This window comes from Mucor mucedo (genome assembly GCF_025094135.1).
Source record: "Mucor mucedo strain NRRL 3635 chromosome Unknown EV154scaffold_4, whole genome shotgun sequence".
Classification (NCBI taxonomy): Eukaryota; Fungi; Mucoromycota; class Mucoromycetes; order Mucorales; family Mucoraceae; genus Mucor; species Mucor mucedo.
The window spans coordinates 500,808-522,745 of record NW_026252288.1 but is presented as its reverse complement, the minus strand read 5'-3'; the positions used below and the strand labels follow the sequence as shown (position 1 = coordinate 522,745).

Sequence of the window (21,938 nt, the reverse complement as noted above, 5' to 3'; positions counted from 1 at the left end):
CAACCTAAATAAAAGCTATGACATAGATTCTTTTTATATATATATATATATATATAAAGGATGTGGGAGGGTGGCATATATTATATGTACACATATCATTATAACTGGACGAGACATACATATACAATTTATCAAGGCTGTTAACCAAAAGTAAATATGGTTGCTTTAAGCTTATGATCATTTAATTACAAACTGCTTGGAGGGGGGAATGTTGTTTAGTGTCTGAATTCGCCAGTGTATTCAATACCCATAGCATACTTCATGATCTCAGCCTTTTATAATTCACAAAAAGTTAAAAAAAACAACACCCTAACCATTTAAAAATGCATAAAAACAAATAGTTACCTTTAAAAACCCAACATTATCCACCGCATTTAAACCAAGCGAACGAGCCCAAGTAACAGGAGCAGCATCAGTCGAGAACAAACGATGTAATTTATCACATGAACTAATCATCATGATATTACGCACGTATCTCTCAGACGCATACTGTCTTAACAAATGAATACTTCCAATATCTTGTCCTTCCACTGTTCCTCTTTCCAAAAGTTGAGCGAGACACTCGACATCCAAAATACCTTGGTTCATACCCTGACCAGCCAAGGGATGTGTTGCATGAGCTGCATCACCCACAAGTGCCACACGATCCGCCACATAGCTCTCCGAGTTTCTCAATTTGAAGGGGAAAGAAGCTCTTGATTTTTCTTGTACTTGCACGACTTGAGGAGGAAGTGAATATTCTCGGTCTAAAATCTCCTGATCGTTTAATGATTTTTTGGCCACACTCTCTCTCCAATTGTATTCCTCAGCAATATCGCATGCAGATTTAAAACTGTTCATATCGATTTGTTTGTAAAGGTATTTGAGATCCACATGAGACATGCGGTAGGCTGCATTGACCAAATGACAGAAATCAGTAGATGAAACATTCTTTAAGGCCTTGGCTGTGCTGGGACTGGTGGACCAAACCATTGATGCATATCCTTCACTCAACTAAAAGAATATCCCATGATTAAAAAAAAAACACATATTTTCTTGCACTATACTCTAAACTTACGGGAAGCATAGCGATAGGTCCCGTGGGTAAGAATCTTTGCCATGCTGTGTTGTTAGGACGTGTAGGATCAAGCTTTAATGTGGCTACAACACCTTGAGCATCATAATCCCAACCAAGAGAATCAATCTTTGCGAAACTACGAACAGGACTATTGATACCATCTGCACCAATCTAAAACAAAAGCTTAACGAAACTATCTTTGTTTCCCATCACGTAACAAAAAAATCAAATAAACTTACCAGTAAACGAGCCTTTAATTTTCTACCATTGTCCAAGTGAACAGTAGGCCAATCATGAAGATCAAGGCCTTCCTTGGGTGGTGTATCTTCAACCTTTTTCTCAATCTCGGCCACTTTGACCTTTTGAATCAAATCGATATGAGAACCTTGAGCACGACATTCATCTAAACGTTTTAATGCGGCTGATTGAAGGTTCAAATTCTCTACCATGTATGCAATTGTATTTTCCTTGACCTTGTGTCCACTTCCATTTAAAAGTGCTGCATCCAAATGAATCTTTGCTCCTGTCACACCATCCCATACTCTCATATCGCGATATCCATTTGCTCTATCCAATGCCATATGCTTTGTAACACCAATCTCTATAAAAAGGTAAATTTTAGACATGTATATATATTTTAGTAGATGCATTAACTCTATTTACTTTCAAAGAATCCCATTGAACCAGGTGTCAAAGAAACAACACGGTTTGAATAGTTATCGGCTTGTGGTTCCCAGTTTCGGACGCCTGTTAAATCCATCGCTTCCACAAGTGCAATACGGTTGTGGCGCATGGATGGGCTAGACGCTGCATACAGATTATTTTTTGTCAGTGTGAGAGGAGGAGGGGTACGGTGTACACATATATATAGTTTTACCAAGAGAACAAGCAAGAGTGACACCTGCTACACCACCACCAATAATAACTACATCGTAAGCGTTTTCTAAATCGTTGGAGATAGAAGCTAATGTACGTCTTTGTAACGCGTGTCTATTCGAAACGAAGGGTTGGTAAAGTTTTTGGCTTTGAAGAATGCGCAACATTAGGTTAAGAAAGAAAGGGGGGGAAAACAAAACAAAAAAATAAACAAAAATTATTGTTGGAAGGGGGACTCCGCTAGCCAGCTAAAACAAAAAAAAAACTGGGTGTCAATTTCTCTCCTTTCTCTCTTTTACACTTTTTAAAACTATGAGTGATCAAGACCATGAAGAGTTTTCTTCACAAATTATACAAGAAGAACAAGACTTTTTCTTTGACGACGAATCAGTTGATCATGAAGCAGAATTCAAGTTATCCCAAGAAGGTGGTCATGCCGCAGTCGTTGTTGACACCGAACATTCCTTTCGTCATATGCTTGCAGGACCTTCTACACACAAGGTACACCAGAGCACCCGTTTAAATATATAAAACTGACACAGCTTGAAATAGGCTGGGTTAGAGAGTGTTGACAAAGAGCAAGTGAACAAGATCATTTACGAGGCTTCCAAAGTAAGACAAAAGAGGCACCTCTTTTACTTGTAACACCAATTTTTTTTATATACTGATTATGTAATATAATAGGGATCGGCCTTTTTTGAACGCGAAAAAGTTCGGGATGAAGCAATCACAAAACGCATTGATGCGATTCTTGGGAAATACGAACTCATTAAACATCAGGACCTCTCTTTTGAAACTCGCATTGTAGATAATATGATTCGGGATTTAGAAGAAAGCCGTGATCTAAGTCAATGTATCTGTCATGTAGATATGGACGCATTTTACGCCTCTGTAGAAGAATTAGCTGACCCAGAGTTAAAAAAGGTTCCTATGGCCGTAGGAAATATGACCATGTTATGTACCAGTAATTATCTGGCTCGAAAGTTTGGTGTTCGAAGCGCCATGCCTGGATTTATCGCCATGAAATTATGTCCGCAGTTAAAGTTAATACCCTTACATCCTCAAAAGTACGTCGAAGCTTCAAACAAAGTCCGTGCTGTCTTTGAGAAATATGATCCTAATTTTCTACCCATGAGCTTGGATGAGGTACTCCCCCCCCCATTAATGTTTCTATCTTTTATTCTTTTTGTTTGCTAATGCATGTAACAGGCCTATTTAAATTTGACAGAGGTATAAACTAACACAAACACATACACATACAAACACAAAGGAATTAACCGTCTTGGTGTGCAGTATCTAAAAACCACAGATATGACACCATCCCAATTGGTGGAACAAATACGGCAAGAGATTTTTGAAAGCACACAACTTACAGCAAGTGCAGGTATTGCTTGTAACCGAACTCTATCAAAAGTATGCAGCGATATCAACAAACCTAACGGGCAATACTATCTTCCTATTCAAAGCAAATCAGGCATTTTGGCTTTTGTACGCGAAATGCGAGTACGACAAATCCCAGGTGTCGGTCGAGTAACAGAGAGAGTATTGGAGTCACTTGGTGTGAATACATGTGGGGATATCTTTGCTCGTCGAGCCGTCTTGTATAAACTGTTGAGTCCCATTAGTTTTCAATTCATGCTTCGAAATTATCTAGGATTAGGATCTACCTCCTTTAGTGCTGAGGTAGAAAGAAAAAGCATGAGCGTAGAGAGGTAATTAATCATTCTACCCTCACCCCATGCATTTTTTTTTGTTTTTTTTAATAACCCCACACACACACATATAAAGGACCTTTGCAGCCATGTCCAATCCAGATGAACTATTTCAAAAATTGCACGAATTATGTCAGCATTTAGAACAAGATTTAGAAAAGAAAGGGTTGATGGGTAAGAATATCAGCATCAAGATTAAATTTGTCACGTATGAAGTAAGAATTCGTTCCAAATCACTTCCATCATCCATTTGGACGGCCAAGGATATCGAACGTATCGCAAAACCGTTACTTATCAAGGAACTTCCCATGAATATTCGTCTCATGGGGATTCGCATTTCTTCCATGAAACAACGAGGTACAGAAGATGAAAGTGTTCGCAAGGTAAGCTATTTCCCAATCTATCCCTTGTCATTTTTTTTTAACCAATAAACAAAAAAGTATTTTACAAAACTTCCGTTGCCTGAATATGATTCTACTATTGCTGTACATACACCTCCCACCAATCCTCCAGTTATTGAAGCACCTCCCATGCTTGTGTGTCCTATTTGTAACCGCCAGTTAATTCTAGATAATGCAAATTTCAACAAGCATGTGGATGAGTGTCTGAGTAAAGTTGAAGTCAAGGCTATTTTGAAGGACCAGTTGGACAATGAAAGATCAAGTATGAGTCATTCTCGTCCTACACCTAAACGAGTGAAAAGGTATTATTCCTCTTTCTTTTTGTAAAAACACAATGTAATTCTTTATCTATTTAGGTCAAATAATGGTAAATCCTTATTGGATTATTATTCCCATTCATAATATGATTCAGTACTGTACATCTCTAGCATGAATATCCAAATACATATCATATGTTAAATCATTAGTAATATACATTGTAACGGTTTAATAATAAAAATTTTCAAAAGATAAAGATCAATTTCAAGACTTAAAAAAACTATTTGAAGTAAAATATAAGAGCTTATTGTTCCATATTTTTTGTTGATGGCCTTTACTTTTAAAAATATAATTCCATTGCAAAGGACCATTAATTGTTCATTATCAATATTTAACTCTCTTGTCAAAACAAGTTCGACAAGGAGCTTTTTCAATTTTGAAAACCATCTTCCTTCATTAAACCTATCAACTACTTTTCCATATCTATTTATATGGCTGGGCTTACTCAATTGTGTACAGCCGTGTAAATATGCTTCGAGCAAATTGAGACGTAGCCGTCAGCCCCTTCTTCATGAAGCTTCAGTTGGTCGGATGTCGTGAACCGTTTGCTCAAAAAAAAAAAAAAAAAAAAAAAAAAAAAAAAGAGGACTTACTGTATGCTCAAAGGGGGAATGATAGCAAAGTTCTCTTTTCCCAGGCACTAAAGACTTTTCTACCGAAGAGTAGTCTAGCAAAAACTAATATTGCGCTTCAATGTAAGTGGGTGTTAGATAGAAAGTTTGAATGCATGCTTTAGCCCATCATTACCTTTCTGGTCACACAAGGTTGTTGTGCCACAACAAAATAGTAACACAAAACATTGTATTCTCGTAAGCCTCTTCGTATTTGTGCTTTCGTCGCTTTCAACATCGTGTTGAAGAAGAAAAAAGATGGAACAAGTCTATGACTATTCTCGACATAGATATTGTTTGGCTATAGGTAAGCGACTTATTTTTTAAAATTACGGCGTTGCTTACTTCGTATAGATTTGGGCTATGACATCATCACCTCTAGAACGATAGCCATTAAAAAATCTAAAATAAATGATGAAAGGTTAATCAACAATATACAATTTTTTTTTTATAATTACTTAACGATTCCTTTTTTTTTAAAAAATAAATAAATTAAAAAAGCTTTGAAAACGAATACCGCGCCTCAATTTTATATGACACTACCACGAGAAATATCATTGCCATAGGGTACAAGGCTGATGAAGCGAATAAGGATTCGAAAGGGCTTCAAGAAGGCGTTATTTATATACGCAACATTTTAAGCGAGCTCGCTGACATTTATTCAAAATACGAGCAACAATCTTACGATAATACCGCACTGTATGCGGCCTTTTACGAGGCGGCTATAGACCTGTTACAAAAAATACTGTATCATTATAAACAAGAATTGAATGATGTAAATATGGAATTTTGTTACTCTTTGAATCTTCCAACCAGTTGGGATTATAAAATAAGAGAAGAATTGTTCCTGCCTCTATTTGTAAAAGCTGGTCTTCTCCATGAAAATGATGGTCCGGGTAGGCTGGTGTTTTGTTCAATGTTAGAGTTATGTTTTCAGTACATGCAGATAGATACATACAATCATTCTGGTAGAAACTTAAAGTATGGTGATCAGCGCGTTATATGTACAATAGATTGTCAAGGTACATACTCCATGGATTTGAAATTGGTATCAGCTCAATATCCTGCTTTCAGATTAGCAAACAGAGAATTGGTCCCACAATTGTTGAAACAAGCTCATATTGTAGTCCCGTTTGGACTGAACGAACTACGATTGTCATTAATAGCATGTGTGGAAAAGCATTGTGATACTACGTTATCGTCAGAATCTATCGACGACATGCTTGAAAAACTCAGTCAAAAGTATATTGGATTTACGGATTTTGTAAGAGTTAATGGATAGGGAATTGGAAAAACAACTAAAAACATTTTTTTTTTTTTTTTTTGCTAGGTTACGTTACGTAGGGCTGTATTCGGACAGTCATTCCCAGACTTGAAATCTCGCCGGAAGAACAGATCAATCACTATGCGTGACATACTTGAACATTTTTCTGGTTTTGCCGAAAAAATCTTAAGAAATGAAGTAGATAAATTTCTTGTAGGCACGAGCAATATAATGCCCAAGCCATTGGGCATTTTTTACACAAGTCGAGTCCCAAACAATATTTTTGCTGTGTGGCTACTCTTTTCAGTTGATTGTTTCTCGAAAAAGTATTTCGGAGAACTAAAAGAATCTTACATATCCGCGGAACTTGGTGATGATTACCTCGGAATCCGACCCTTTGCCTATCGTGACAGAAGAATGGCAGTTATACAGCTTTTAGAAAGACGAATAGAAGAATATAACGTGCGCAGAAACCCAATTATATTACCCAACGAAGAACCCAAAAGTTGCTTAAAGCCTATTATCTTCATCAATATCGGTAAATTGACTCATTAGTAGTATCGGCTTCGTATTAACCTATCCTATTTTGAAACCAAACAGACATAACGCTTACACAAATTCAGACTGTTTTTACATACATAGATAGAGATAGACAAGTTGAACAGAAGCAAAATTTTGAATGGTAATGGTTATAGGCGGCAGAATATCTTCTATAACAAACTGAGTCTTATTTCATCGTATAATAGTAATATGCAACCATTGAATAGTTTCATCAAGCAATCGGAAATATATCAAAGGCCAGTACTACACATATCAAATAGGTAAAACTACTCAAAGAAACGCTTATGAATGTCAATTCTGATTGTGCGTTTAGACTGAAGTTAGGTTTAGAGAAGATTTTTGGTAACTATCTTCAATTGTACTCAAGTTACAAAAGAAATGCGAAAAAAAGAATACCAGTGAGCCCAGCACCCAAATTACTTGGCAGGGCTTTCCAAAAAATGCGGAAGAGGAATACTTTAAGCAGTAATGGAGGGATAAAATCAAGTAAAAATCGACTAAAGAGAATTAGAAAATTATTTGTATCCTTAGACCCAAACATATTTAAAGAGCTTATGACAAACCTTGAAATGGATGATCTTTTTGTGTCGAAGGACAAGTTGTGTGCTTCGGATAGCGAGTCATTTACTACATGCCATCCAGGATACTTGTATTTTTTTATGATCACATATCTGCATTGTCTCGACAAGCAAATAGTGGAAAAATTAGAAAGTACTATAGGATCGAATTGGAGGGCCAACAACATTTGGTATGCCGTCTCGATTGACAAAAAGCTATTGGACGCTGTATTCGGCCCAATAAAAAATTTGGAAAAATCTTTCTTTGCAAGCGGAATACTCGGGAAGGACGACGAACTTCGAAAAGCAAAATTCTGCATCCGTGGTGAAGAAGTTTTACCAGCTATCCAACACAAGTATCAACATTTGGAATTTAGGTTGAAATCATACTTTATCGTTGCACAGATATCTTCAAAGCATATTCAACTCAGTTTGCATCAAGTGGTTAAACTGGCATCAACCGGAGAAGATCCAGCGTCCATCATTATTCAGGATGAAATGATACAAATCGATGATGTATATGACACACTTTGTACGAGTATTATGAAGAGTCTACAAGTCAATTGTCAAGTTAATGACTGTACCACGCACAAGAATGGGGAAGATATACAGTATGATTTCCAGTCGTTTGAGATATATAGTAATATTTATCGAAATCTTAAACCATACGTTGTTGAACTTGTAAGCTGGTATACCTATAACTAGCGTTTCAGTGTATTAATAGCCTCTTGGTAGTTCGAAAAAAACAAATCAAATTTAGACATGGATTCCAAATTACAGCTGAATATCAACACAAAATGTGGTTGCAGTATAAGCATATCTCTTCGTGATATTATTGAAGTATGCCTTATGTCAGTGATAGAAAGTATAACAACAGATATAGTGGCTTCTTTGACCAACAAAAGACTATTCGGAAACTATGCACCTAATTATATTTTTGTCTTTGGAGATCCGTTCAATCTGGGGCAGGGTTCAAAGATTTACATCGCATACACCATGATTATGCAAAAGTCAATCGACGACGGCGTATATATTAAAGAAAAAGACACTACGATATTAGTACTAAGAGAATTAATTTTTCAATCACTGAATCCGCTTGTAACTAAAAGAAAGCCGTATATGTTTGATAGGTTTGTCACTGGAACTTTGTGCCAAGTATCAAGCGAAACATTTGGGATGGGGATAATTGCAAATTTCCCATACGAGTCAACTCCTTTCACTAGAATAAACAGTGATGATGATATCAAAAATAGCATTGCAGGAGATGGTAGTTATTTGGTATTTATTCAGAAAGGGAAACCAGTTTCAACAAAGGGGTTTATAATTCAAACCAATGAATCACAGGGTTAGTTTGTTACTATTTTTTTTTTCCTTCATTTGTACTGATGGGACCCATTTCTACTTACACACAGGTAAAAAATTCGAAATTCTTCAACTAGAAAGTTCAACCAGTACTGTTCCGGAAAAGTATGCTCTATTGCACGGCGACACTCCTGGTGTAATTAATGAAATCTATTGCGAATTTTTGTCAGATACTCTTATCAGAACATTTGTGGTAGAAAGTGAGCATATTAACAATAATTTATCTATCAAAGTATCAAGAGGATATATAAACCATATTGATGACTATATTTATAATCCTTATTACGAAACTCTAAATATCATCGAACCATTAACACTTGCTTATATTTAACATATCACTGCTTCGATAAAATGATACTATTTTTAAAGCATTGATTTATGTTACGTCACTTCATCCCTTTTTTTTTTATGTTGTTAACTCAGCTATCAACAGCTTGTGCTTCAGGACATGATTTCTATAAAGCGCAATCCTTTTTTTTTTTTTTTTTATCCCTCATTCTTTTTTTTTTTCCTTTTTTTTTTTATTTCTATCATTGTAAAGCGTTCTGTTTGGTGTTTTATACCTTTTTTTTAATCAACCAACAAGTGGTAACATTCCTCACATAAATGTTCAATTAGGTCCATACAGCGGCTCCACCCCCAAAGTTCGTTTTCCAATTTCATAAATTCGCTTTTGTCGCAGCCCAAAGTTCGCTTCTTGATTGGTCAAAGTTCGTTTTTTGTAAATCACCCAAATTCGCTTTGGTGGCACCCAAAGTTCGTTTTCACGTCAGAAGAGTTCGCTTTTAAAAATTACAGGATTATGAGATAATGTTATGAGAGATAATGTTATGAGAGATAATGTTATGAGAGATAATGTTATGAGAAAAAAAAATGTTATGAGGAAAAAAAAATGTTATGAGGAAAAAAAAATGTTATGAGAAAATGTAATGAGAAAATGTTATGAGAAAAAAAAATGTTATGAGAAAATGTTATGAGAAAAAAAAATGTTATGAGAAAATGTTATGAGAAAAAAAAATGTTATGAAAAAATGTTATGAGAAAAAAAAAATGTTATGAGGAAAAAAAAATGTTATGAGAAAATGTTATGAGAAAATGTTATGAGAAAAAAAAAATGTTATGAAAAAAAAAGTCACAACATATTATCTCATAACATTATCTCATAACATTTTTTTTTCTCATAACATTTTCTCATAACATTTTTTCTCTATGAATTTAGATGTTAATGCTTTGCGTTGCAAAGATTGCAATGTTGACTTTAAGACTCATTCAGAGTTAAACAATCATAATTACGGCACTCATGTGGATAAAACAAAAGTCTTTATTGGTAATGGTAAGAACTGGACATTTAAATAAAACATGACATTTTTTTTTAAAGAACAAATAGACACCATTATGGAAGTTAGCAAGGTTGATGGCAAATTTAATTGTCCTGAATGCTCAAGCAAGCTCAGTACTCCTACCACATTTAGCGCCCATCTTAAAAAAAAGCATAACGGCCACTGCGAAGCCATTTCAAACAAAACAAAGCGACGAAGCCTCGAAGATAATAACAACGATAATTCTACAACCATATCATTGAAACATCGAAAGTTACGAAGCCTGAATCTAAATTTAGATGAAATTGATTCAAATTCTGGTTCATCTGGTCCTTTATTTTCAACATCAGCTCGATGTGATAATGACATGGGAGTATTACTTGCGTCAAATGCCTTAGATCTTCCACAAACTGATCAAGAAAAAATAATAATGTTAAGCAAGATTGGAAATTGGAAATCAATAGCAGTATCGTTAGAAAATGGGAAAAAGTATTACATGCTCGCCTCTCCAGACCTCATTGAAGATATACTTGCAGAACAACCAACTGGTGTGTGGACATTACCAGGTCAAAATACCACAAAGCCATCAGATTTGGCTTAATCAAGCTCAAGCTTCATTCCATTATTCACTGGACAACAAATGCATTTCAAGAATAGTTTATTAAGGTCATGAAGCTACCACATTTGGTGAAGTATATTTAGTATTCATTAACAGGGTTTTTATTTCCTTGAACTGATAATATAATATTTACAACTTGTTTTTACAATTCAATTTTTGTTCGTATCAATGCAAATCAAAGATATAAGATGAAATACATTAAAGAAACAACCCAATAAAATAATAGCGGTATACCGTAGTGATGATTTCTTATATAGGGTATTATTTACGCTGAAGTGTTGTAAAATTACTGTTCACCACTGCGTTGGCATTTTTAATAGATGTAGTCATCGAATCAGCTAAAATTGTGAGTAATTGGTTCAGTTTCATATTGTTGATGACTGCAAATGATTTCTCTTGTTGATCAATAAATTCACGGATGGTATATTTTATTGCTCCATTTTTCAATTTGCTACATAGATCATTTAGAACATCTAGTTTGATTTGGGCCAATATGCCATTGTTGATAACTGAAGTGGCGATTGTTTGAAACAGTTGAGATAGCAATTGAGATTGTGAGTCTGTTTGTTGGGAAGAATCATAGTCGCATAGGGTCCAAATCGTGTAAGGTCTGTAGGAAATATCATATGCAAATGTACTGGATGAACGACATAAAGTATATGTGGATAAACAATGAAATTTTGATCTGAGTTGTCTAAGTTGATAGAAGTAATTTCCTACATCAATACTGGTTGTTGAGTCATCCTTCGCTAACACTTTTCCTAATCTTAATGATTCCATATTGAGATAAATTTTTGTATCGTGTGTTGCAGTGAAATTACTGGTGGTTGGTCCTAGTTCCACAATATTCTTTGTTATTGAGTTTTTGTCTATGCGTATACTTGAGGTCACCAACAGATTACTGACCGTTGTGCCAATTTTTAGTTTGGTTGCTCCGTCTTCGTGAGTGGTAATAATATTAATCCATCCGTAATTTGGTTGTTTTTTGGGAAAAGAGGATGTATTCATTGCAGTTCCAATTCTGCGCTCATGGTGTGCATCAACGGTCTTCGATCTTCCATATGATTCTATGCAATTCAAGAGTAATGCTGATGTCTTATTCACTAGGATTGCCCCAGCAAAAATTTGCGAGGTGACATACCTAAGCTGAGGAAAGAAAGTCCAATCCTGGTTTATTAACTCTGTAACTTCCATTGTAAGCTCCACGTATTTTTGATCAAATAAGTGGTTATAGAGTGGACTTGTATTTATAATATGATCCAGAAGGCTGTCAACGCTTGAGGATGAAGAGTTTTGTATGACTGTTGTATCGGCTGCTGGAAGGGTCCAAGAACCAGAAGGTTGATCGGTTAGCACATCACTTATGCTGTCTGACGATTTTAGAAAATGATAAGTTTTACCACTTCCACCCACTATGGATATTGGTTCCAAATTTCCAATTCTTGCCAACATTATAGAATTCTCTTTTTCACGAGTTGACCCTAAAGATGTACCAGATGCCAACAATATAGCAGTGTTTTTATCAAGAGCTTTTGGAGATCGAGATGAATCAATTTCATCTAAATTTAGATTCAGGCTTCGTAACTTTCGATGTTTCAATGATATGGTTGTAGAATTATCGTTGTTATTATCTTCGAGGCTTCGTCGCTTTGTTTTGTTTGAAATGGCTTCGCAGTGGCCGTTATGCTTTTTTTTAAGATGGGCGCTAAATGTGGTAGGAGTACTGAGCTTGCTTGAGCATTCAGGACAATTAAATTTGCCATCAACCTTGCTAACTTCCATAATGGTGTCTATTTGTTCTTTAAAAAAAAATGTCATGTTTTATTTAAATGTCCAGTTCTTACCATTACCAATAAAGACTTTTGTTTTATCCACATGAGTGCCGTAATTATGATTGTTTAACTCTGAATGAGTCTTAAAGTCAACATTGCAATCTTTGCAACGCAAAGCATTAACATCTAAATTCATAGAGAAAAAATGTTATGAGAAAATGTTATGAGAAAAAAAAATGTTATGAGATAATGTTATGAGATAATATGTTGTGACTTTTTTTTTCATAACATTTTTTTTTTCTCATAACATTTTCTCATAACATTTTCTCATAACATTTTTTTTTCCTCATAACATTTTTTTTTTCTCATAACATTTTTTCATAACATTTTTTTTTCTCATAACATTTTCTCATAACATTTTTTTTTCTCATAACATTTTCTCATAACATTTTTTTTTCTCATAACATTTTCTCATTACATTTTCTCATAACATTTTTTTTTCCTCATAACATTTTTTTTTCCTCATAACATTTTTTTTTTCTCATAACATTATCTCTCATAACATTATCTCTCATAACATTATCTCATAATCCTGTAATTTTTAAAAGCGAACTCTTCTGACGTGAAAACGAACTTTGGGTGCCACCAAAGCGAATTTGGGTGATTTACAAAAAACGAACTTTGACCAATCAAGAAGCGAACTTTGGGCTGCGACAAAAGCGAATTTATGAAATTGGAAAACGAACTTTGGGGGTGGAGCCGCTGTATAATAATTCTTTCATGTTCCTAGTTGATTCTTTAAATTTTATAAAATAAACGCTGTTTGAAAAACCCAAATAACAAGTCCTGATAAATCACCATCGTTTTACCTGCGTGACCTTCAATTTCAAAATCCCGCCGTTTTTAATTTAGAAACACTTCCTTCCACAAGACATGCCTTTTGGATTAAAAGTATCTTCCAAGAATACACTGATTTTTAGTGGTGTCACAGGCGGCTTTGCAGGTCTCGTCTACTTCAAAAATAAATAAGTCCAAGATGCCCCAACAAGACTTGCCCAACGAATTTCGTTCCTCGCTGACAGACCTTGTGGTGTCCATGCAAGTCCTTTCCTTTCCTTGAACTCTCTTCATTGTCTTACCACATAAGAAACTAAAAAATGCCTCGTAAAGTCACGGTGTATATTACTGAGCCACCTGGCGATGGACTTGAAAAGAGTCGAATTCGGTTCCGTGAATATGCCAACCCACAGACGAAACATGTATAAAAATAAACTGACACTTTTTTGCATGATGCAGGCTATTCCTGTTTCAGGTGCTGTCGATTACGATATCAAAGAAGCTAAATCACCTGGCCAAATCGAAACGTCTGTCATGGAAGAAATCGTTTAACGTCGTCGCAAAGTCACCGAAGCAGCAGCAGGCAATGCAGAATCAGCAGACCATGAATTATTAGAAAATAAGTCCAACACAAGCTTTACATCACCTGTGGATAAGAAGAAAAGCAAAGTGGTTTATAATGCTATTTTAACGGTTGGAAGAAATGCGTGTCGTGAAGTTTAGCGGATTAGCCAAGGGATGGGATACTATTCTTGCTGTGTTTGTAGAGGTGCGTCTTCTTGAAGTGTAAGTACACAGAGAAGCCAAATGATGAGACATCTGTTATTGCAGAGGAAACCTTCGAAATGTTATGAGCCACATCATTCAAGAATTTGACGATTTCTCGCTTTTGCTTGAGTTTTTACATATCTTTCATATACCCCAAATGAGCATCATTAGATGGCTCAGTACGTCTTTGATTATAAATGTATTTGGAAGCAGGAAAATACGCTGTAGATGCTGTATTGAACCAAACCGACATTTTTAAGAAAGTGATGCGGATTTATAGCATGAAGGAAAGAAAGTATTGTATTAGACATGAGGAAATAGAAATGCTAATTCAAGTAGATACAAGTATTTTTGGTAAGTTAATGTATGTGCCAATGATAATTTGCGTTAAATAAAGTGGGTAATATACATACATAAAATATGGTCTTTTTTTATTTGTTTCCATATGCTTAAAGGGGGAAGGATCGTAAAGGTCTCTTTTCCCAGGAACTAAAGGCTTTTCTACCGAAGAGTAGTCTAGCAAAAACTAATATCGCGCTTCAATGTTAGTAGGTGTTAGATAGAAAGTTTGAATGCATGCTTTAGCCCATGATTATCTTCATGGTCATACAAGGTTGTTGTGCCACAAAAAAGTTGGTCAAGTGAAACTCTTTGCTCTTTTAAGCCTCTTCGTATTTGTACTTTCGCCGATTTCAACATCTTGTTGTAAAAGAAAGATGGAAGAACTCTATGACTATTCCAAGCATAAATATTGTGTTGTTATCGGTAAGCGACTTTTTTTTTAAAAAAAATACAGCGTTGCTTACTTCGTATAGATTTGGGCTATAACTTCATCAGCTCTAGAGCGATAGCCATTCATAGACCTACAAAGAAAGATGAAAGGTTAGTAGACATCAAAACAGCAGAATTTGGACGTGCATTTTTTTGACAGAGATTCCTTTTTAAAAAAAGTTCTACACACGAATACCGCACCTCAATTTTATATGACACTACCACGAGAAATATCATTGCCAGAGGTAACAAGGCTGATGAAGCGAATGAGAATCCGGAAGGGCTTCAAGAAGGCGTTATTTATGTACGGAACACCTTAAGCGAGCTTGCTGACATTTATTTAAAATCAAAGCAACAATCCTTCGACACTACGGCACTGTACGCGCTCTTGTACGAGGAAGCTATAGACCTGTTACAAAGAATACTGGATCATTATAAACAAGAATTAAATAGTGCAAATATGGATTTTTGTTATTCTTTGAATCTTCCAACCAGTTGGGATTATAAAATAAGAGAAGGATTGTTCCTGCCTCTATTCGCAAAAGCTGGTCTTCACCACACAAATGATGGTCCGGGCAGGCTGGTGTTTTTCTCAATGTTAGAATTACACTTTTATGATATAGATATACGTAGACTATTTCGTGAGGGTGATAGCTTGAAGTATGGTGAACAGTGCGTTATTTGTACAATAGATGATCAAGGTACATACTCCGTGGATTTAAAATTGGTATCAGCTCAATACCCTGCTTTCGGATTAGCATACAGAGGATTGGTGCCACAATTGTTGAAGCAAGCTCATTTTGTAATCCCGTATGGACTAAAGGAACTACGATTGTCATTAATAGCATGTGTGGAAAAGCATTGTGATACTACGTTATCATCAGAATCTATCGACGACATGCTTGAAAAACTCAGTCGAAAGTATGACAGATTTGATATAGTAAGAGTTAATGGAAAGGAAATTGGGAAGACAATTAAAACTTTTTTTTTTTTTGCCAGATTACAATAGTTTTTGGTTTAGATGAGCAGCCATTGCCATACTTGAAATCTCGCTGGACGAATAAATCAATCACTTTAAAGGACATACTTGAACATTTTTTTGGTTCTGCCGAAAAATTCTTTAGAAATGAAGTAGATAAACTTCTTGTAGGCACGAACAATACAGTACCCAGGCACTTGGACATTTTTTACACAAGTCGAATCCTGGAAACATTTTTAGCCCTGGGGATAGTCCTTTCAATTAATTGTTTATGCAGAAAGTATTTCAGGGAACTAAAAGAGTATTACATATCCGCGGAACTCGCTGATGATATCCCCAGATTAGAACTTTTTGACTGTAATTCCCGACAATATGCAACTCAAGCGCTTTTCGATTACCGTATAAAAGACTTTAACGTGCGCAGAAACCCAATTATATTACCCAACGAAGAACCCAAAAGTTGCTTGAAACCTATTATCTTCATCAATATCGGTAAATTGACTCCTTAGTACTATCGGCTTTGTGTTGACCTAACTTATTTGGAAACTTAACAGACATATCGCCTACACAAATCCAGACTGTTTTTACATACCTAGATAAAGATAGACAAATTGGACAGAAGCATGATATTGAATGGTAATGGTGATAGGCCGCAGAATACCCTTTATTAGAAAATCTAGACTAAGTTTTATTTTATGGTTTAATAGTAATATGCAACCATTAAAAAATTTCATCAAGCAATCAGAATTACATCAAAGACCAATACTTCGCATATCAAATAGGTAAGACCGTTTGAAAAAAAAAAAATTGTCAATTCTAATTGCACGTTTAGACTAAAGTTAGGGCTAGAAAAGATTTTTGGTGACTATCTCAAAATTCATTCAAACTACAAAAGACGAAGTATGATAAGAAGAATACTAGTGAATTCGACACCCAAATTACTTAACCAGGCTTTCCAAAACATGCGGAAGAGAAGAACTTTAAGCAGTGATGGAAGGATAAAATCAAGTAAAAAAAATCGGCAAAAGGAAATCAGAAAATTATTTGTCTCCTCAAGCCCAAATCTATTTAAACAGCTTACGGCAAACTTTGACATGGACGATCTTTTTATGTCGAAGGACGGATTTCCTGTTTCGGATAGCGAGTCATTTACTACATGCCATCCAGGGTACTTTTATTTTTTTATGATCACATATCTGCACTGTCTCAACACGCAAATAGAGGAAAAATTAAAAAGTAATGTAGGATCAAATTGGAGAGCCAACAACATTTGGTATGCCGTCTCTTTGAATAAAAAGCTATTGGATACTGTATTCGGCTCAATAAAAAATCTGGAAAAATCATTCTTTGCAAGCGGAATACTCGGGGAGGACGACGAACTTCGAAAAGCAAAATTCTGCACCCGTGGTGAAGAAATTCTACCAGCTATCCAGCACAAGTATCAACATTTGGACTTTAGGTTGAAATCATACTTTGTTGTTGCACAGATATCTTCAAAGCATATTCAACTCAGTTTGCATCAAGTGGTCAAACTGGCATCAACCGGAGAAGATCCAGCGTCCATCATTATACAGGATGAAATAATACATATCGATGATGTATATGATACACTCTGCAAGTGTATTATGAAAAGCATACAAATCGATTGCCAAGTTGATTATTGTACCAAGCACAAGGACGAGGAAGATACACAGTATGATTTCCAGTCATTTGAGATATATAGCAATATTTATCGAAATTTAAAACCATGCGTTGTTAAACTTGTAAGTTGGTATACTTATAACTAGGGTCTCAGTGTACTAATTGCTTCTTGGTAGTTCGAAAGAAGCAAATCAAATTTGGACATAGATTCCAAGATACAACTAAATATCAGCACGAAATGTGGTTGCAGTATAAGCATATTTCTTCGTAATATTATTGAAGCAGGCTTTATGTCAGTGATAGAAAGTATAACAACATATATGGTGGCTTCTTTGACCAACAAAAAACTATTTGGAAACTTTGTACCGAATTATATTTTTGTCTTTGGAGATCCGTTCAATCTGGGGCAGGGTTCAAAGATCCACACAGTATACACCTTGATTATGCAAAAAGCGATTGATGACGGCGTATATATTAAAGAAAAAGATACAAAGACATTTGTACTAAGAGAATCTATTTTCCAGTTACTGGAGAAGTTTTTATCTGGAAAAAAGCCTTACATGTTTGATAGGTTTGTCACCGGAACTTTGTGCCAAGTATCAAGCAATACATACGGGATGCGGATTTCATCATCTTTTACAAAAGATTCGATCGCTTTCACCCGAATAAACAGTGATGGTGATATCAAAAATAAGATTACAAGAGATGGCAGATGTTTGGTATTTATTCAGAAAGGGAAGCCAGTTTCAACAAAAGGGCTTATAATTCAAATCAATAAACGAGAAGGCAAGTTCGTAGCCATTATTGTACTTCTTCATTTGTGCTAACGAGACCTACTTCTACTGACACATAGATACCATATTAGAAGTTTTTGGATTAGAAAGTTCAACCAGTACTGTTCCGGAAAAGTATACTCTATTGCATGGCGACACTCGTGATGCTTATCATAAAATATACTCCCCTCTTTTGTCGGATGGTTTTCTGAATACATTTGTAGTAGAATATGAGCAGATTAGCAATAATTTATCTATCAAACTATCAAGAGGATGTATGGGCCATATTGATAACTATATTGATAAACCTTATTACGTAAACCTAAATATCATGGAGCCATTGACACTTGCTTATATTTAACATAGCACTGCTTCAATAAAATCATACTATTTTTAAACCATCATTTTACCTGTGTGACTTTCAGTTTTAAAAATCCCCCTTCACTCTCCCCCAACCCTTCAGGGACACAATGAGCCCTTTTTTTAAAAGAAGAAACACTTCCCATAAACAAGACAAGCCTTTTGGATTAAAAGTACCTTCCAAGAATACACTGATTTTTGGTGGTGTTACAGGTGGCATTTCAGGTATTGTCTATTCAAGTAACAAATATGCCCAAGATGCCAGAACAAGACTTGCTCAACGAGTTTCTTTCCTCGCTGACAGACCTTGTGGTGGCCGTGCAAGTCTATTCCCTCTGTGATCTCTCTTCATCGTCTCACCACATAAGAAACTAGGAAATGCCTCGTAAAGTCACGGTGTATATTACTGCACCACCTGGCGATGGACTTGAAAAGAGTCGAACTTGGTTCTGTGAATATGTCAAGGCAGTAATACTCCAACACACAGACGAAACATGTATAAAAATAAACTGACACTTTTTTGCATGCTGCAGCCTATTCCTGTTTCAGGTGCTGTCGATTATGAAATTAAAGAAGATAAATCACCTGGCTAAATCGAAACGTTTGTCATGGAAGAAATCGTTTAACGTCGTCGTGAAGTCGCTGAAGTAGCAGTCAATGCAGAATCAACCGACCATGAACTATTAAAAAACAAGTCCGACACAGGCTTTACATCACCTGTGGATAAGAAGAAAAGCAAAGTGGTTTATAATGCTATTTCAACGGTTGGAAGAAATGCGTATCGTGAAGTTTAGCGGATTAGCCAAGGGATGGGATACTATTCTTGCTTTGTTTGCAGAGGTGCGTCTTCTTGAAGTGTAAAGACACAGGGAAGACCAAGAATGAGACATCTTTTATTGCTGAGGAAACCTTGGAAATGTTAAAGCCACATCATTCAAGACTTTGACAATTTCTCGCTTCCGCTTGAGTTTTCACATATCATGGATATCCCCCAAATGAACATCTTTAGATGTCTCAGTACGTCTTTGATTATAAATGTATTTGGAAGCAGGAAAATACGCTGTAGATGCTGTATTGAACCAAACCGAAATTTAAGAACGAGATGCGGATTTGTAGCAAGAGGGAAAAAAATATTGTATTAGACATGATATGGCCGAAGTACTGAGGAAGGTAGATATGCTTCATTAATAATAATAATAATAAAATCATTTTATACAATAAACTTTAGTTTATTCACTTGAAAGAAATACGGGAATATTAGAACGGCATTTCATTACAGAATACATCTTTTCTGTTATAAAAATTGTTTATCAGTGATTTAACTATCAGTAGCACTACTAGTCAGAACATCACTGGAACTTCAATAATCACTTAGATGTGGAAATGTATCATACAATAGAATACATTTCATGCAACGAGACAACACGTATGTATAGAACACGACACTTCTGTGTGAGTAGTGAGTGGTAGGCTCAAGAAATATATTTTGCTTGCGAATGATTCTCGACGGTCCTTAAATTTTCAGCAAGAAGTGGGGGAAAATTTGAGACGAATGAAGTTGCCTCTCTTGACATTATTCTCTACATATTCACCTGTTTCCTTTTCTCCAAAACATAGTACATATCTACACTTAAGAATCCACTTTGAGCTTCATTGTGGTTACAGTGATTTGTTTGAAGCAACATTAGTAGCTGGCGGGGATTTTTTGACGTGATGGATTAAACCTTACGGGAATCGGGGTTTTCTTTCCCTTCAGGGCAAAAAGGGGGGGGGCGGGAAAAGCTGCAAAAAGTCACACTGCAAAAGCGGGAATAAATCACATCTTTTTTTTTTTTTTTTTGAATCTCTTGTTCTTCTTTTTATATATAAACAATGGTACCTGTTCCTATTTTTGTTTTGATGGGCACAGCTGGTTGTGGTAAAAGCAGTGTAGCTGAAGCCATGCAACATGTTCTCGGTTGCGAGTTTTTGGAAGGTGATTCTGTTCATCCTCAAGCCAACGTGGATAAGATGGCCGCAGGTAAATAAAAAAAGAGATACGATAGGGCCCACTTGGACTGATTTCATATGAATAGGATATCCATTGGATGATGATGACCGTTGGCCATGGCTTCGGTTAATTCGTACTCACTTGACAGAAAAGGCCAAGGCTGTACAAGATTTAGACATTGCATGCAAAAATCGTGCTGTTCTGGTGACATGCTCTTCGCTCAAGAAAGTCTATCGAGACATCTTGCGTGAAATTCCTGCTGATATAGCTCAAGTTATCTTTGTTTATTTAAAGGGAAGTGAGGCACTTTTATTACAGAGAATTCAAGGTCGTAAAAATCATTTCATGCCTCCCAGTATGCTTCAATCTCAGCTCAGCATTCTGGAAGAACCTAATCCCGAAGAAGAGGCAGTGATTATCGCTGATATCATTCCTACACCTGATGTGGAAGCCAAGCACATCATTGCAGCTGCAGTGGAGAAGGGTTATTTACCAGACTCAATCCCTCTCTAATGTTCTTTTTTATATATGTACAATTATTTTTATTAAACCAGGCTATTATTTTTAAGAACAGGACCGGATCCTCGGTAAAGATGATTTTTAAGGGGGTTATTTACTGAAAAAAAAAGGGCTTGGTGGATTGTGTATGTATGTATGCAAGATATAAATAAATAGCAGTGAGATGCGCGCCACTCTATCACAATTGACGACTGAGTTTGAAAAGTAAAGTCAAAAAGAAGCATGAAAAATTGCTGATTTGTTGTCAGGCTTTGGAGGATGTGCTTATAGAGATCTGCAGAATGTGGAAAGTTTTCCTTCTGATGAGACACAAAGAACCTAATTAGAAATGTATACTTTCTTGATATAAAGCGTCAATGAACACAAACTTTTGCTCTGTCAGACGTATATTCTACCCTCTTTCTCCTCCTCCTCCCCCCCCCCTTTTTTTTTGGTAATGTCATACAGAAGAAGCCGTGTGTAGTTTTCATGACAAAGAAAAAGACGGACCAATGGGGGTTGCGTAGCAGCGGGAACTCGAAATGCAGCACAAAAGTGTAGTATTTGGGAACAAAGCAGCCCTCATTTTAATTCTATTTATAGAAGCACTCCTTGCCTTTTTTGCGTTTAAATAGATTATATGACAAAATTGGGGGGAGAGGGGGAGAGAGAGGGGGGGGGGGGGGAAATACATTAAATTTAATTCAATAAAAACGTACCTTCTTTTTGAAAGGACCTTTTCTCTTTTTTCAAACAAATACACGTGGATTTTGAAATAAACAACAAACTCAGCCTTATTTTATCAAATAAAAACTGTCATTCAAATCTTTTTTTTTACTTCTTTTTCTTCCTCCCCCCCCCCTTTTTTTTTTTCTTTTTTTTTTTTTTATATA

General features: G+C 35.8%; 11 protein-coding genes across 11 annotated transcripts; 7 read left to right on the top strand and 4 right to left on the bottom strand.

Moving 5' to 3' along the window:
* Nucleotides 1-34: 34 nt before the first annotated feature.
* Nucleotides 35-2,120, bottom strand: EV154DRAFT_491931 (uncharacterized protein). Its single transcript, XM_051599617.1, has 6 exons — nt 1,935-2,120; nt 1,721-1,864; nt 1,297-1,658; nt 1,058-1,228; nt 346-993; nt 35-272 (listed from the first exon to the last, which is right to left on the bottom strand). The coding sequence occupies exons 1-6, from the start codon at nt 2,098-2,100 to the stop codon at nt 216-218; spliced, it is 1,548 nt and encodes a 515-aa protein (XP_051463124.1). The 5' UTR covers nt 2,101-2,120; the 3' UTR covers nt 35-215.
* Nucleotides 2,121-2,123: 3 nt separating this feature from the next.
* Nucleotides 2,124-4,560, top strand: EV154DRAFT_434804 (uncharacterized protein). The gene is made up of 8 exons (XM_051596770.1): nt 2,124-2,434; nt 2,486-2,545; nt 2,618-3,079; nt 3,143-3,163; nt 3,227-3,645; nt 3,722-4,028; nt 4,086-4,348; nt 4,403-4,560. The coding sequence occupies exons 1-8, from the start codon at nt 2,246-2,248 to the stop codon at nt 4,446-4,448; spliced, it is 1,767 nt and encodes a 588-aa protein (XP_051463123.1). The 5' UTR covers nt 2,124-2,245; the 3' UTR covers nt 4,449-4,560.
* Nucleotides 4,561-7,037: 2,477 nt separating this feature from the next.
* EV154DRAFT_491918 (uncharacterized protein) lies at nt 7,038-7,761 on the bottom strand (the record flags this gene model as incomplete). The annotated part of the gene is made up of 1 exon (XM_051599616.1): nt 7,038-7,761. A coding segment is annotated over one exon (198 nt), but the record flags the coding sequence as incomplete, so codon positions are not given.
* A 501-nt stretch (nt 7,762-8,262) lies between these two features.
* On the top strand, nt 8,263-9,088 carry EV154DRAFT_214140 (uncharacterized protein). Its single transcript, XM_051594391.1, has 3 exons — nt 8,263-8,416; nt 8,488-8,702; nt 8,770-9,088. The coding sequence occupies exons 2-3, from the start codon at nt 8,534-8,536 to the stop codon at nt 9,048-9,050; spliced, it is 450 nt and encodes a 149-aa protein (XP_051463121.1). The 5' UTR covers nt 8,263-8,416; nt 8,488-8,533; the 3' UTR covers nt 9,051-9,088.
* A 1,016-nt stretch (nt 9,089-10,104) lies between these two features.
* EV154DRAFT_491914 (uncharacterized protein) lies at nt 10,105-10,307 on the top strand. Its single transcript, XM_051599615.1, has one exon. The coding sequence runs from the start codon at nt 10,133-10,135 to the stop codon at nt 10,298-10,300; it is 168 nt and encodes a 55-aa protein (XP_051463120.1). The 5' UTR covers nt 10,105-10,132; the 3' UTR covers nt 10,301-10,307.
* Nucleotides 10,308-10,917: 610 nt separating this feature from the next.
* Nucleotides 10,918-11,436, bottom strand: EV154DRAFT_411096 (uncharacterized protein; the record flags this gene model as incomplete). The annotated part of the gene is made up of 1 exon (XM_051595441.1): nt 10,918-11,436. The coding sequence occupies one exon, from the start codon at nt 11,434-11,436 to the stop codon at nt 10,918-10,920; it is 519 nt and encodes a 172-aa protein (XP_051463119.1).
* Nucleotides 11,437-11,442: 6 nt separating this feature from the next.
* EV154DRAFT_411129 (uncharacterized protein) lies at nt 11,443-12,438 on the bottom strand (the record flags this gene model as incomplete). Its single annotated transcript, XM_051595445.1, has 2 exons — nt 11,443-12,058; nt 12,242-12,438. Coding segments are annotated over 2 exons (813 nt in total), but the record flags the coding sequence as incomplete, so codon positions are not given.
* Nucleotides 12,439-13,490: 1,052 nt separating this feature from the next.
* Nucleotides 13,491-13,817, top strand: EV154DRAFT_587711 (uncharacterized protein; the record flags this gene model as incomplete). The annotated part of the gene is made up of 2 exons (XM_051606815.1): nt 13,491-13,687; nt 13,725-13,817. Exons 1-2 carry the CDS (start codon nt 13,586-13,588, stop codon nt 13,815-13,817), a joined length of 195 nt encoding a protein of 64 aa, XP_051463117.1. The 5' UTR covers nt 13,491-13,585.
* Nucleotides 13,818-14,749: 932 nt separating this feature from the next.
* On the top strand, nt 14,750-18,304 carry EV154DRAFT_558309 (uncharacterized protein; the record flags this gene model as incomplete). The annotated part of the gene is made up of 10 exons (XM_051605484.1): nt 14,750-14,798; nt 14,849-14,915; nt 14,985-15,744; nt 15,804-16,275; nt 16,338-16,419; nt 16,491-16,565; nt 16,616-16,791; nt 17,005-17,546; nt 17,601-18,230; nt 18,290-18,304. The coding sequence occupies 10 exons, from the start codon at nt 14,750-14,752 to the stop codon at nt 18,302-18,304; spliced, it is 2,868 nt and encodes a 955-aa protein (XP_051463116.1).
* A 492-nt stretch (nt 18,305-18,796) lies between these two features.
* Nucleotides 18,797-19,079, top strand: EV154DRAFT_491893 (uncharacterized protein; the record flags this gene model as incomplete). The annotated part of the gene is given in 4 exon segments (XM_051599614.1): nt 18,797-18,872; nt 18,888-18,899; nt 18,933-19,023; nt 19,058-19,079. Coding segments are annotated over 3 exon segments (160 nt in total), but the record flags the coding sequence as incomplete, so codon positions are not given.
* Nucleotides 19,080-20,365: 1,286 nt separating this feature from the next.
* On the top strand, nt 20,366-21,507 carry EV154DRAFT_455985 (shikimate kinase). Its single transcript, XM_051597361.1, has 2 exons — nt 20,366-20,577; nt 20,633-21,507. Exons 1-2 carry the CDS (start codon nt 20,430-20,432, stop codon nt 21,058-21,060), a joined length of 576 nt encoding a protein of 191 aa, XP_051463114.1. The 5' UTR covers nt 20,366-20,429; the 3' UTR covers nt 21,061-21,507.
* The last annotated feature ends 431 nt before the right edge of the window (nt 21,508-21,938 follow it).

Bases quoted from the DNA above. Each gene is read 5' to 3' on its own strand.
- EV154DRAFT_455985 (XM_051597361.1), top strand. From the start codon at position 20,430: ATGGTACCTGTTCCTATTTTTGTTTTGATGGGCACAGCTGGTTGTGGT. The intron at 20,578-20,632 runs GTAAATAAAAAA...TCATATGAATAG, and splicing joins CGTGGATAAGATGGCCGCAG to GATATCCATTGGATGATGAT.
- EV154DRAFT_491931 (XM_051599617.1), bottom strand. From the start codon at position 2,100: ATGTTGCGCATTCTTCAAAGCCAAAAACTTTACCAACCCTTCGTTTCG. The intron at 1,659-1,720 runs GTAAATAGAGTT...ACCTTTTTATAG, and splicing joins TTCAATGGGATTCTTTGAAA to AGATTGGTGTTACAAAGCAT. The intron at 1,229-1,296 runs GTAAGTTTATTT...CTTTTGTTTTAG, and splicing joins AATTAAAGGCTCGTTTACTG to ATTGGTGCAGATGGTATCAA.
- EV154DRAFT_214140 (XM_051594391.1), top strand. From the start codon at position 8,534: ATGGGGATAATTGCAAATTTCCCATACGAGTCAACTCCTTTCACTAGA. The intron at 8,703-8,769 runs GTTAGTTTGTTA...ACTTACACACAG, and splicing joins TCAAACCAATGAATCACAGG to GTAAAAAATTCGAAATTCTT.
- EV154DRAFT_434804 (XM_051596770.1), top strand. From the start codon at position 2,246: ATGAGTGATCAAGACCATGAAGAGTTTTCTTCACAAATTATACAAGAA. The intron at 2,435-2,485 runs GTACACCAGAGC...AGCTTGAAATAG, and splicing joins CAGGACCTTCTACACACAAG to GCTGGGTTAGAGAGTGTTGA. The intron at 4,029-4,085 runs GTAAGCTATTTC...TAAACAAAAAAG, and splicing joins AAGATGAAAGTGTTCGCAAG to TATTTTACAAAACTTCCGTT.
- EV154DRAFT_491914 (XM_051599615.1), top strand. From the start codon at position 10,133: ATGGCAAATTTAATTGTCCTGAATGCTCAAGCAAGCTCAGTACTCCTA.